Genomic DNA, 15528 nt, shown 5'->3' on the forward strand with positions numbered 1-15528 from the left:
TTATATGGAGAAAAATCCTGAAATGTTTCCTTCAAAAAACATAATTTCTTTACAGCAGAAGAAAGAAAGAAATGAACATCTTGAATGACAAGGGGTGAGTATATTATCTGTCAATTTTTGTTCTGGAAGTGGACTTCTCCTTTAAGAATCAATGTCTGCATATTGCATTTAAAGGGGTCATCGGATGCCCATTTTCCACAAGTTGATATGATTCTTTAGGGTCTTAATGAAAAGTCTATAATATACTTTGGTTAAAAATTCTCACTGGTAGGGTAAAACAACACCCTTTTTACCTTGCCAAAATCAGCTCTGCAAAAATCAACCTGTTCTGGTAGATGTTTCCTTAAATGTTAATAAGCTCTGCTTGCCCCGCCCTCTCTTCTCTCTGTGGTGTGATGAGCCTGTTTACTTTAGCCACATTTAGCCACAAAATTTGCTAACTAGCACGTTATTAGGAAAGGCGATTGCAAAGATTCATTAAATCGGACTGTTACTGCTCATTCAAGGCGGGTCTAAGGTAAGACGGCAGTCTCAATCAGTCTATCGTGACCTCTGTCATTGTGCCTAACCCTAACCCTAACACAGACAAGATGCTGAGAATGGCTTGATTTGAAGAAGGCAAAATTGTTTTTACAGATTAATTAAAAACCACTGTGTGGATTTTTATCATTATAGGGTGGTTGTGTACACACACTGCCAACACACATTTATGTTCAAACAACATGTAAAAGTGAATTTTGCATCCGATGAACACTTTCGTCATAGCCTTTAAGTGAATTCCCTTATCCTCCACAGACCCACACTGGAACATGATAAAATTTCTAACTTTGACAAATGTGTTTAAAGGTTATGGTTCAGACAGTCATTTAGCCTATTAAAATAAAAAATAAATATATTAATAATTTGCTAATAGAACAAATTCATCACATTTTTTATTTATTTATTTTTCATATTTATTCCTTTAAATTTTCTCATTTTGACTAAATTCTCCAGTGTCTGGAACCGAATGGATACGAACGACATCATTTTAAGGCTACTGTTACATAATTTTTGCTCCCCAGACATTTGAAAATACACAGATGTATCAGAGGATTCAGAATTGCTGTGGATAAGTCATACAGATTTTTGCTTTTTTATTCATTTCCAGAGCTCAACAGCCCCTATATGCTTTATTTTATGCAAAAAAAAGCATGAACATTCTTCAAAATAACTTTTTCGTATTCCATGAAAGAAAAAAGGTTGTAGAGGTTTGAAAGTGTATGTAGCAGCAGTTTCTTTTTTCCTTAACACAAATTGTAACTACATTCAGCAGCAAGTAAAACAGCTATACACATTGTGTTATCACAGTAATATCTAATAGGAACTGCACATGAATGTCACTGTTAAGAACCTGAACGTTGTGCCCTGTATCGCTGAGAAGCCGTGCCAGTGTCACGGCTCCAGCACTGACAGAAGAGCAGTGAAACACGGCAATTATGAAAATAATGAACCTCACCGTGGCCTTGGTGGAGCTCTCCTGAAGGTCCCAGAGCAGCACGTGGTTTTCAGCCAGAGATATCACACGCTTCCCATCACCCATAGGCTCCCATAATACACTGCAGGAGGCAGGAGAGAGGATATTAACAATGAATGGCCACAAATTCAGCTATGTGCATTTATCCAGTGGAAGTTAGTATGTAATACAATGTTTGAATGGTGCTCTTTGCATATGTATGAAGAATGCAGATATGGCTATGAGGTGTACAGCAATTAACCCGAACTACTGTCTACACATCTATTATCATTAACTATCCAGACATCAGTTGCAACCCTACATTTACATATACATTTACATTTAATCATTTAGCAGACGCTTTTATCCAAAGTGACTTACAAATGAGGAGAACAACAGAAGCAATCAGACAAACAAGAGAGCAACAGTATACAGTACAAGTGCTATGACAAGTCTCAGTTAGTCTAAGCACAGGACACATAGCAATGTTTATTATTATTATTATTATTGTTTAAAAATGAGAGCATGTCATTTTGTTAAACTCCAATGTCTAAACGCAGTGCAATAATCATCCAATCTTCACCCACGTAAGAAAGTCTATCATATTTCTTTTTTTTTTTTTTTTCAAAACACAAGGACACATCTTCTTGCACAAAATCCTTAGGTCATTCTGCCCCATTTCCTTTTTCTGGTGACATCATCTGGTGATTTCTTTTTTTTTTTAATTATTAATGTAAAATGCTGAATCAAGAATTTATTTTAATTGCAGGGATGTCATAACAGGCTATCAAATAAGATTAAATGACTTGACTCAGTTGCTCCCTAGGTTATGATAAATAATGAAGATATTTTAAATGAATTTAATTCTAATCCATTATTAAATAATACCTCCGTCAGACCTCAAGAGTTTTTTTTTACTTCTTATTTTACCCATAGAGTAGTTGACAATGTTAAAAGCGGCTATTCACTGCCGTTTTCAAAATGCAAAACTGTGACATTTCATTTACTAACGCTCTTCAATCGGCAGCACTAAACCCAGCAGCACACATACTTAAATGCTGACAACCAGCCCAAATAAAATCTAGCTGATTTTAAGTTGATAAATTCATTTAAAAAATAATAATAAATACTAGCATTTTATTTTTAAGTTTACTGTAAAATAATTGTATTTTTATTTAATACTTACTCTGTATTTTAAAATATAATAATATTATCACATTTTATATTTTATTGTTTTATTTTTTAAAAAAGAAATAAATAAAATGCAATAATACATTTTTAAGTCAACTTGACATTACATTTCTTTTGCATATCAACTTTGGGAAAAACTTCTGTGGAACTTTGTTTTTCACCCCATTTACTCTTATTATTAATATGCATGCAGCTTTTATGATCTCATATTAACTGAGAGACTAAACTGAATATTTGGTACTGTAAAAATTGCTATGACAAATTTCTAAAAAATATCAAATATTTATTTATTAAAGAAAATCATTTTAAACATTGATGTTGATTAAAACCATTCCATGGACAATTTTTGCATAAACTACACAAATCTAAATACATGCTGGAAAAGCCACTTCAAACGGTAATGCGTCAATCTACACATGATCGAGCAAAAATTGTGGCAAAGTGTCTAGCAAAACATAATGTCCCCTCAAAAAGAAAAAAAATCGAAATCTATTAAAACTATTCAAAAGTGCAATTTAGAGACTTCATCAAACATTAGGACATATGTTTAGGCTTTATACAAGTAAAGAAACTAACCAGAAAGAAGTGTATATGCGATGCTCAGGTGAATGGTAAATGGCTCAAGTTTGATTTGAGGGAGGAAGGCAAGGTAGGAGGAGAGATGTCAGAAGGGAACCCATGTGTAGCAAATGTCCAGAATATAAAAGGTGTGTGAGCATCGACTGGCCCCAGAACATCACAGAGATTACTCCATCATTACTGAAAGTATTGACTGACCTATATAACACAGTTTGCTTTCGTTTCTTCTCAGGCTCCAATTGATCTAGCAGCGGTGGCTCTGATAACCCATCACACAGCCATTAGCCTGTCTCACGCTGCCATCGCTACGCGCACAGCACGTCCCGTGCACGAATTCTCACAAATGCTCCATTGGCCACAAAGTGCTCAATGGGCATTGATTAAGAGGCGTCCGCTAGCTCTCAAAATGAAGCAATTCTTTTCTGTGAGGCGCGAAAAAATAACAAAACATAGGTGACAACAAGTCTTTTTGGTACATCTTTCATTGATGTTTCGTCTATTCTCTTCAGGGAAGCCTAAATTGGAATGTTTTCAAAACAGGCACATACACACTAGAGAGACAGAACAGAAAGTTTGTGCAAGGCATGAAAATTCCCTACGATGCATGTTAACATTAGTCTCACATTGTCCGAATTTTGACTATTTGACCAACATGTACAACAACAACTTACATTTGGAAGCAGATATGTGAGAATTCCATCTGTGGCTGACTAAGCAAACCCCATGGATAATGTGCTGTTGCGCTACCTGTGAGAAGTCAGGGATATGAGGAAACAAGAAGCCTCATTGTATTAGAAGACTAAACACATTATTGAGACCCCATCACATTAGGGGTCTTACGATAAATCGATTTGTGGATCGATTGTGAGTTGTTTTTATCACAATGCATCACGAGTCTCTCTGTAATCGATTCTGAGCTTAGTTTTTAACAGCAGATGGCACTCTAGGCTAGTTTTTAACGCACACTCAAATGCACACGAAGAAGAACGCTTGTGCGTTCAACTAAGTAACTTAAGTGGTTAAATGTACTTGCACCTCAGCTTTTATGCTTTTATGACGTGAGATTAATGTAAACACAGCCCACTGTAAACACTCTTGTACGTTGCTTCAACCTTTGCGAACTTATGAATGATTATTCATGTAAGTAATTAAATAAATTAGCATGATAATATCATGTATTGGCGATCTCGCAGGCTGATGATAGGACCCAACACTACTATAGCGTATTATTTACTCACCCTCCATGCATCCTAGGTGTATATGACTTCCTTCTTTCAGATGAATGCAATCGGAGTTATATTAAAATTTATCCTGGTGCTCCCAAGCTTTAGAATGGCATAGATGGGTGTTTCTCCTCATCAGTCCAAAACAAGTCCAATGATATGCATCCATCCATAATAAAAAGTGCCTCACACGGCTCAGGGGAGGGTCAATAAAGGCCTATAGCGAATCAATGTGTTTTTATAGGAAAAATATCCATATTTAAAACGTAAGAATCACTTTAATCTAGCTTGCGCTAACAGTTGTACACGGAACTTGCTTCTTTGACACGGGGCGTGGCAGTACTGAAACGCTGTCTAAGCTGTTCGCCAATCACAACGCAGTGGGACAGCTAACCAATCACAACACATTTTGTTTTTCGGAAGGCGGGCCTTCATTAATCCCGGAACTAATCGAGCCATTTGTGCCAGGCTGGGAGAAATGTATTGTAATAATGTAAATTATGTTTAAAATAATGCATTTTTCGAACCACCAAGCATGAAAGCATGTACTACAACCAGTACTCTGTTTTGATCCTTGTCCAGTGTCTTCTATTTTATGACTAGATTACTGCAACTCACATCTTGTCACACCTGCCTTGAGCACATATAAAATCTTGCTAATTGACTGACACTTAACCTTCATCAATTACATTTGGTGCAATACACTAGTCTCACATAGCCACTTTGAATGGCCAAGGCCCGCCCAAGAGGCCATATGTCTGACAGGTAAAACATGATTGGTTGCTTAGTTTTGTGCCGAATCATATTTAGGGGCATGGAAATGTTGCCACAACAAAAGAGCGGTGTGTGTAAAACTCTTGGACATATTTTAAAGATTCTATGCCACGAACTTTACATTTTTCACATACTTTTGAAAATTCAGTATTTATTTGATCCTGATAAGCGTTCATTGTCACAGTTGTAAACATGACAGCTTTCTTCTGTGAGAGGGTTTGGCCTTGGAAACACCCACGCGACACACATGTCTGACAGAAATCCTGTGTAATTTAACCAATCCGATGGCAACTTCTAAACTTCTGAAGTGTTTCAAGTGTGCCGTATGCATCAGACGTTCAGCCAGCGGTCTATGGGCGTGACGTCTGAGGCTGAAACTAGCAATACACTGGCTTCAGGTAAGAGTTGCAACTACATTTATGACCTCCTTTGGCAATGCTGCCAAAAGCCTACCAGGACAATTACTTTCACTGTAATCAAACTACATAACCTAGCCATGCCACTCTGATCAACATTATACACCCTCACCCAGGTAAGATACAGCTGATTAAGTCATGGCTTGTGCACTATCCCATTCACCATACTTTCCTGTTTTCATTCAAAGCCATTTTGAGGGATTTTTAGATTGATATTGCCTTTATTTCACATGGCTCCTGTCATGGCCAATGTACTGAAGGCCTTGATTTGACTGGCTAAATTGTCCTACTAGACAACTTTTTTTTTTTACTGGCTTTTTTTTTACTGGCTTTTTTTAAATGCTCCCTCCAGAGCCAAGACATCGCTAAAAGGAGAAAGCTTTTGGTTAATTACCCCTTTTAAGTTCTTTAGCCAAGGCTACTGCGACCTGCCAATCACATGCAATCCAAAGACCTATACCTTGAATGCAATACAAGTTGCTTTAGATAAAAGCATCTGTGGTGGTTCCTGGCTCTGGCTGCTTCGGTAGCTCTTTCAAAAGTAATCATCTCAGTGGAGGCACATTATGGCCTCCCCCCTCCCGGGCCACCTTTGGGTATCTGGCATTCTTGTACATCATCATCTTTCTTGCCAGACATTTCAAGGGCAACCAGTTTCACAGTCAACTCTGGTGGCTGCTGCTGACCTGTGTACTTCACCACATACACCAACAACAGCCAAAATACCCTTGAATGCCACTGGATGCCATGCAGGCGTTGCACTTTACAGGCATCTGTGACTAGTTGACTGCTCTCTACTACCATTTCACCATGTGACAGGTGGCTTGAACTGCTGTTGTGGCCTTCAGGGTGCTGCTGAACCATTAAGACCAGTGACCTGGACTTCGTTGGTTCACATCCTTGCACGTCCAATCAGCTTCGGTAGGATCCACCAGGTTTCTGGTACTGATTTTTTAATAACCGTCAGGTAAGTTGTAAATGCCTAGACTGGTGGTCGTTGCACCCCAGTTTTAGTTTGGAGGGAACAGCATAAATTGATTGCCAAGGCAAAGAGAATCGTGGAGATGGTGTAGCCTGACATAATCCCTACCTCTGTGCCACTCAGAAGTCAAAGTCAGCCAACATTCAAGTGAATGTCAGAGACAATGCCTTGTTTAAAACTCATACTCACCTTACATAATACTTTTAAAAGTTGAAAAACTTTCTCTTATCAAGTTTAGTTTGCAGAAAAAATCTATAAGTAAAGGAAGTTGCCTTCTTGAGCTTATGCACTCAAGTACAGAATGAAGTGTCCAACATGCAGTACTTGTGAGTTGTCTATGACCAATATGCAACTTGTCTTTTGCAGGCTTACTTACTGAAGGATGTACACAATGAAACTGTCACCTGGCTGTGAACTGGGCTGATTTCATCCCTTTCCTCACCAGTCAGTCAAAACCCAATGTTATAGCTTGAAGTGAGAGGTGAATCTGCAATTCTTTCAGCCCTCCCAAATGACTTTGTCTTGTTCCACACCTTGTTTGACCTTCCAAGAAGTCACATCGCAGGTGCACACAAAGAAGGAGCTTCTCATGATTCTTTTACTGTAACCTGTGTGCCTTCTGCTTCTTCTCGGGCTAGTCTGCATCCCTTCCTTCCTCTAACCACTTTTCCTTACTTGATGTTAATGATTCTACACATACTCCACATATGTTTGACACCCTACAGCATCTCACTGATAATATCTGTGACCATTGGACCAATTTCAGTGCTACAGAGAGGCAATGGCACAAGTCAAATTACCCAGCCAATCTGACCCAATATCTCCCAGAATCTCTTCCCTCTGCAGTGCTTCTGTGGTCAAAATCACTATCAAAATAAGATCAGCAACACTTCAGACACCTCCAAATTGTTGACATCACTCTCCTCTTTTCTTCTGTCTTTCCACTATCTGTTCTAACTGCTGATGACTTGGTCAGCTTTTATTTTTTTTAACTAAGGCTGTGGCCATCAGCAACCAGTTGTACACAACACATTCCCAACTAACCACCACTCATACTGCTTTCCTTTTTCAGATGTCGTTGAATGTCTTCATTTTAGACGTCCTGTGACCTACAACCTATCCCATACATCCAGCCCCAGCAGAAATCTTTACAATGCTGTTTGCCACTTTCACTTCAGTCTCACCTCACAGGCATATCCTACAAGGTCTCCTGGAGAAAAGGGATGTCTTGAGTCACATCAGCTAATCACCAATTCTCTTCGATATGCACACTGGACACAATCATAAACACACATGGCTTCTCCTGTCACTGATATGCTGCTCTATCTGTCGTTACGACCTGATGATCCCACCATCTTAGCTCATATCTCTGCTTGCCTTTCAGACCTTTCAGCCTGGATGAAGGAGTGCCAGTTTTTAAGCTCCTCCTAATCCCAGCAAACCTGTTAGTCCAACATGTTTTCACTCCCAACTCGTCACATATTGACACTTGGTCAGGACCCCTTTGGCATAATTTTTGGACAAGCAGCGTCCTCCATTGCTTTAAGTTGTTTGCAATATGCGTCGCATTTAATGGTTTGCATGCATTTGCAAAAATATAAATAGTCATAAAGTCATAAAAAATTTAGTCGTAAAGAAATTGTTTTTTTTAAGGAAAACATTTCAGCATTTTTCTCCATATGGTGAACTTCTATGGTGCTCCAAAATGCAGTTTAAATGCAGCTTTAAACGATCACAAAAGCGGTTGTAAATGATCCCAGACAAGGAAGAAGGGTCTTATCTAGCGAAATGACTGATTTTTTTTTTTTAATAAAAATAATACAATTTATATACTTTTTCATGTCAAACGCTCATCTTGTCTTACTCTGCCTGAACTCTGTTTTTTTTTCGGTTCATGACAGTTAGGGTATGTTGAAAAACTCCCATCTCATGTTCTCCCGCAACTTCAAATGGATGTAGCCATTCAACTTCAGCAGGGATGTAAGTTAGACAAGAATTGAGCGATTGAGATGTTGTGTTGCTGGATGTAATAATGAACGTAGTGGTTGTCATTTACTCCCAACATCTGAGCTGCTGAAGATCCAGTGGATTACGTTTGTTTGTGAAGGGAATGCGCCTCCCGATCTACATATATCCGTCTATGTCGCGTGAATCATTCGTGATCCAGCTTCACTTACAGCAGAAGTGAGTATAAGGGGTCTTTTATGAATCTTTGCGATCACCTTTCCTAATAATGCGCTAGTTAGCAAGTTTAGCGGCTAAACGCGGCTAAAGTAAACAGGCTCGTCAATCCACAGAGAGAAGAAAGGGGCGGGGCGAGCAGAGCTCATTTGCATTTAAAGCAGCCTCGACCAGAATGGGATGATTTTTGCAGAGCTGATTTTGACAAGATAAAAAGGGTGTTGTTTTACACTACCATTGAGAATTTTAAACTAAAGTATATTATAGATTTTTTATTAAGACCCTAAAGAATCATATCAACTTGTGGAAAAAGGACATACGATGACCCCTTTAAATAAATTGTGACTATAGTTGTATCAGCCTGTAATATCCTATGTTTTATATTGACAAATGGTTAGGTTTGGGGCAGAGGTTGGGTTAATTGCTCATAAATGTGTAAATAGTGTTTGACTGTTTACATTACAAAAAAACACCCCAACATATATGCAATAATGGCAAAATTATTACACAATATATAATTTAATCATGACAATAAATCTTCCAATGCTTTTCGCGTCACCTTACTGACGCCTAAGATTTTTTATTTAAAGCAATGGAAGACTCTGCATGTCAAAAAATTACGCTAAAGGGGTAGCCTGTGTGTCAAAAAGTGACGGTTAGTCAATCACAACAGCACTATACAACTGGGTTCCACAACTCTAATGACAACTAGGACAGCAAGAAGAATGGACTCCTGGACTTGGCTGGTGATACTGAACATGGCAGTGCATACAGACTTTAATCAGCCAACAAAGACCTCAACCAGCCCTCTTTGTCTCACTCCACTGGTTACTTACATCTGTACCAATACTGACTTTCAGGTCTGCAACAGAAATACACCGACCTACTCAAAAACACTCCTACAAGTGCCTGTTCTCTCACACTATTTATGCCTGGTGGTTCCTTCACAATCAGGTACAAAGTAATTTTGTAGAACCTTCACCTTCTGTGTTCCTCTGTGGTTGAATGGGCTATCAACCTCCACCTGATCTGCTGAAACCAAAAACTATTCTGTTTATCTATTTTTGTATGTTTCATTTCTGCTTTAGCTAGTGTGCCAATGAAATTTACACTTGAAATTTTGTGTACTGTAAATATTGTTGCGCAGAAATCTTTATGCCAATCACTATGCCAAGCGACATAGTGTGTTTATTTACAAAGTGAGGAAAACAAGTGGTAGAAACCACAAATATCTTCAATCTGTAAACTGATTTGACAAAGACACTATTTGATGAGTTTGTCATTGAGTGAACATCTATTTCTTAGAACTGTTTTTTTCAAAAAGCAATTACATTCTTACAGCCTTTTTATGCTCTTTAGGGGAAGACACACACACTCTGAGCTGCCATGTTGTTCATGGTCATGATGCCTTTGCTAAGAAATGTTACATTATTACTTCAGTTTCACTTTAGAACAGCTGCATGTGGGCTATTCAGAGTTTATTGTAATGCTGGCATACTGATCCATCATCAGGCAATTGTTTGTCACGCACCAAATTCTTATAAGATGCCTATGTTATTGTAAAAAAATTGCAGTTTAATCAATCTGGAATCTGCTGGTGATGGTCCCAGTGTGGTATCCATTGTCCCCTGGCAGATGGATAAATGATGGGGGAAACAAGGGGTTACCAGGAACATCTTTAATCAACCTATTTCTGATGGCAGAGTCAAGATTCATTCGTGTTTATGCATATTCAAACTTGCAACATGTTGAACCAAGTTTGATGCCAATGACCCCCATTTTAAATCTTGGTGGGATAAAAAAGATCACCTGTATCATTCTGCATCTCTTTTTGCATCCATTGAAGAAAGAAATGGGTTTGGCATAGCATAACGATGAGTAAACAATGACAACATTTTAATTTTAGCATGAACTGTTCTTTTAAATTTGATCTTGTCCTTTTATCTTTCAGTACAGTGAGGAGGAGGTTTGAATTTATTGATTTTTTTGTTTAGCTGAAGTGAAATTCCATTAGTATGTGCATCTCCCTCGTCTGACGGCCTGCCATTTGGCAAAAGCTTCAAATCGCAACCCTGATTTTTTTTTTTTCCAATTCTGTGTCGTGAATTATGATGCATGAAATAAAGCATGTGACTGAGAACAAAAGAAATGCACAGAGGTTGAAAATAAAACCAAACAGATGGGTGCATGAAATACAGAGTAAATAGATTTCTGTAACATCTAGAAAAGAACAGAACAATAGATTGAAGGAAGGCAGAGCCAAAATGCTGCAAGAGATGGAGACAAAGCGAGACAGAGAGAGAGAAATGGAAATAAAAGGCATGACGAGAAGGATAGCGAAGCTAGGAAAGAGGGAGAGAGAACAGGGAAGCTGCAGGGTTAAATCGATAGCGTGTGGCGTACCAGGCCACGCTGCCGTGGGCCGTGTTGTCAAGGTGACAGAGAAGCTCCAAGGTCTGCGGGTTGTTTGATGAATCATCGGGGGACTCGTGGCTGCCTGATTCCCATTCCGGGGGCATCCTCCACACTGCTGCACATGTGAGCACTCGACTCTCAGACGCTGGCCGACAGGAAACACACACACAACACGGTCAGAATCTCACATAAGCATGCATGCACACAAGACAGCTTAAAAACACAGACACAGCTGCTTCAGCTCATTTGTAATCAGAGTGCACAACAACCAAAATAAAACATTGATGCTGTGTCTTTCGAGATGCATTTAGACGTTATCACACCATAAACCGTATCAATCTGATTATATTATTTGACGGTTAATGTGTATGTATTCACAGGTATGTTTATGGTTCGTTTGTAATGCATCTGTGGATTGTCTTCCAGCAGCACATGCCATATGAGCAGTACAGGGGTGTGTGGCTCTGTTCTCTCAGTAGTGTATACTGCCTCTAGAGGACAGATCACTCATAACGCTTTATTATTTCAAACACTCACCTTCGAATGGATGAAATTATAAATAAATATTCTGTTCACATCCTGTTCACTACAATACAGATTTAGAAAAATACACATTAGTTAACATGAATTGATATTACCATGAACTAACAACAAAAAAAAACTTCTAAATATATGCATTTATTAATTATATATACTAAAATATATGCTAAATAAATGCATTTATTAATTTGATCACTCATAATGTTTCTCATTTAACACAGTTTAAGACTGGCAAAATCTCAGTTAATTAATATATATAAAGAAAATCTCTAACACTTTAAAATCAGGTTCCGTGTGTTAACAGTAGTTAATTACATTTGTTTACATGAACTAACATTGAAAACTACTTTACGAATTTCAGTTCATTTTATTTCAACGTTTACTAATACATTATTAAAATCAAAAGTTTTACCTGTTCATTTTATTTAATGGACCTGAGCTGACACTATTTAAAAATTAACAGTTTTATTGTCAGTTAATGGTAGTTACTGCATTAAAGGAGAAGTCCACTTCCAGAACAACAACTTACAAATAATTTACTCACCCCCTTGTCATCCAAGATGTTCATGTCTTTCTTTCTTCATTCATGAAGAAATTATGGTTTTTGAGGAAAGCATTTCAGGATTTTTCTTGATACAATGGACTTCATTGGTGCCCCAATTTTGAACTTCCAAAATGCAGTTTAAATGCAACTTCAAATGGCTCTAAACGATCCCAGCCGAGGAAGAAGGGTCTTATCTAGTGAAACGATCTGTCTTTTTTTTTTTTTTTTTTTTTTTGAAAAATAAAAATGTGTATACTTTTTAAGCACAAAAGCTCATGTAGCACTAGCTCTGGGTACTCTGGCTCATTTCTCATTTTCTCCTACAACTTTAGAATCGTCCGACAACATTGTACCTTTTTGTTTGTAACAGCGTTTGTAAACACAGGGTCTGTAGTTCCACGTAACCTTTCGATGTGATTCAATAGTACGTAGCGTCGTGGACGCGCATCCCAGAGCTAGTGCTACATGAGCTTTTATGCTTAAAAAATTAAACAAATGTTTATTTTCCAAAAAAAAATTAACAATCGTTTCGCTAGATAAGACCCTTCTTTCTCTGCTGGGATCGTTTAGAGCCCTTAGAAGCCGCATTTAAACTACATTATGGAAATTCAAAATCGGGGGCACAATTGAAGTCCATTATATGGAGAAAAATCCTGAAATGCTTTCCTCACAAACCATCATTTCTTCACAACTGAAGACAGAAAGACCTGAACATCTTGGATGACAAGGAGGTGAGTAAATTATTTGTAAACTGTTGTTCTGAAAGTGAAGTTCTCCTTTAACTAATGTTAACTATTTGTACAGTGCTACCAGGAAATCTAACTGCAAATCTGAAAGCAAAAAACTATTAAAGCCATAAGACCCTGTGTTAAAATGACACCAATGAAGCATTTTTGCTTCTTTACTTTATGAACAATTTTCAAACGTCTGTACATTATCTGTATACTTCATTATAAGAAACTTTTACTCCACAACATTTTAAAAATGTCTTAGTTAAAAAAAAACAGACACACAAACACATTCATATTGTTATTGAACAAAATGAAATTTTAAGTAATGTTATATAAAAATAGGTAGCAGTCTCTCTTATGATGTGTGGGGGAATGAGTGTTCGGTGTGGCGGCTGCTTCCTCCGGTGTAATGACCGCTTTGGGAGACGTTCAGAAACGCATATCAGCACTTTCTGCATCAGCCAAAAAGTGTACTGCTAGTTATGAGTTACAGATAAAACCTGCAGCCAATAATTACACCTTTACCACAGTATATGGTTTGTGTATTCTCTCAAGTATTTTTCAAAAGCTTATAACTCTCGCTGTACAAAAAAAAAAAAAAAAACTCATTCAATTTACTGTTTAAAAAAACAAAAAAAAAAACTGTCAGTCATGGGTGTCAGAAATTTTCTGTAAAAAAATAAACGTTTTTGATACTATGCCTGTATAGGGGTAGGGATGCCTGTATATTTTACAGCTTTCATTAACTGATACAAATACCTACCTACTTTGACTACCAAAATCTGCTTTTTACTTTTAAATGTACAGATAACCACCATGATAATACAGGTGGCATAGCAGAAAGCCAAATAGTAAAGCAGAGTTCATGGTAAGTACTCTGTCCATAAAACACTGTCAGTATAGAGTCATAAACACAAAACACCATCAGAAAAACATTCCTGGTACTAAAATAATGCAATATACAAGAACTAAATAACAGAAAATATAACACTAAATACCCTAATGTGCATTACTGATAATAAATATGAGAAGAAATAAAAATATTTAAATAAAATATAATCATATCAGATAAAAATAAAATTACATACAGTAACGCAATGTTAAAACCATTCACATTTTCAGTGTATATGGTAGGATTGCACGGTTTACAGGTACTATGGTAGTTTCATGATACTGTAGCTTCAAAATACTTGCAATGGCACTGTATTTTTCAAATTATAGTATCATCAATACAGTGCTACCGTAAGTACTATATGTGCGGCAGTACACATTTTTAATCGCTAATTTGAACAGGCATTGTCTGCAAAAACATTACTAGTGATTTTTTTTTTTTTTTTTGAATGCAGCAGCCCCTGAAAATTAGCAGCTCAAACCTTCTTATAACATCCTAATATCGTTTACATAAGAATGTATTGTCTCAGTTTATCCTTTGCTCATTTGACCACTTCTGGAATAGGTGTAATGGATAGTTCATAAAACACATTTGCATAACAGCATTTGCAAATCAGTTCTCATTAATCGTATCAATTCTAATAATGTGACATTAACATTATAAATCAATTATGTGTTTTAATACACTGTCCTTCAGTCAGATTTGGAAGTTTCAAGATATGGGGCCAAAAATGCTCCAATATGACATGATAGTTCAGCAATATGACACGAGCTAACAGAGTGCTGTTCTTCCTAATATCAGCACGATTGCAAATGCAATTGATTTTATGCATCAGTTAATAAGTTGATATTAAATGACATTTTAGACACAACATTGTCAATAATGATAGTTTCACTCTGTTTTGCCAATAAAAATAGCTCTAAACAAAAGCAAAACTGTTGCGCTTCTCCAAGCAACACATGTTTTTGAACACATCAATGATTCATAAAAAGAGTCACATGCTGTTTTGAACAAATCAATTAAATAAATGATTCAGTGACTCAATCCTGTTGCCACCTACAGGAAATCTGGTCTGTATTTATGAAAATCCAGTTCATTTTGTAGCTTTATGAATTAACAAATAGTATGGTGATATGACTTGGTAATGTAATACTTCAGCTGGTATAGTATTGTAAGATATATTTATGGTATTGTGACAACCCTAGTATATAGTAAGGTAATTTCCAGTTTTTCTTTAGCAAGTTTACAGTATTTTATATTACAAATTACAAATTACAAATCTTTTTGTAGTCCATCTTATAGTCAAGGCTAAGCAAACAAACAATGCTGATGGCTGCATTCAATAATACATTAATAATGCTTTCAATAATACATTTGCTGCTTAAGTGCAGTAAGGTGCAGATGCAGTAAGTGATTTCTGAACACACTCCTAACCAAAAGGATCAAACTCCTTTCTTGATAGCGCCACCTCCAAAATCATGAACATGCTATGCAACAAAAGAGTGGACACTGCTGATTGGCCAGAAATGTATATTGGTGCTCAGTCTGATCCACTTTCACCAGCGTTT

General features: G+C 37.2%; 1 protein-coding gene across 1 annotated transcript in view; it reads right to left on the reverse strand.

The window, feature by feature from the left end:
- eipr1 (EARP complex and GARP complex interacting protein 1) overlaps positions 1-15528 on the reverse strand; it is a 51501-nt gene that overhangs the window by 25234 nt on the left and 10739 nt on the right. Inside the window, exons 4-5 of the mRNA XM_051133407.1 lie at positions 11242-11398; positions 1496-1595 (exon numbers count right to left, since the gene is read on the reverse strand). Of these exons, the coding sequence (XP_050989364.1) occupies positions 1496-1595; positions 11242-11398 (257 nt within the window). The remainder of the gene's footprint in view (positions 1-1495; positions 1596-11241; positions 11399-15528) is intronic.

Source organism: Labeo rohita, chromosome 17 (genome assembly GCF_022985175.1).
Source record: "Labeo rohita strain BAU-BD-2019 chromosome 17, IGBB_LRoh.1.0, whole genome shotgun sequence".
Classification (NCBI taxonomy): domain Eukaryota; kingdom Metazoa; phylum Chordata; class Actinopteri; order Cypriniformes; family Cyprinidae; genus Labeo; species Labeo rohita.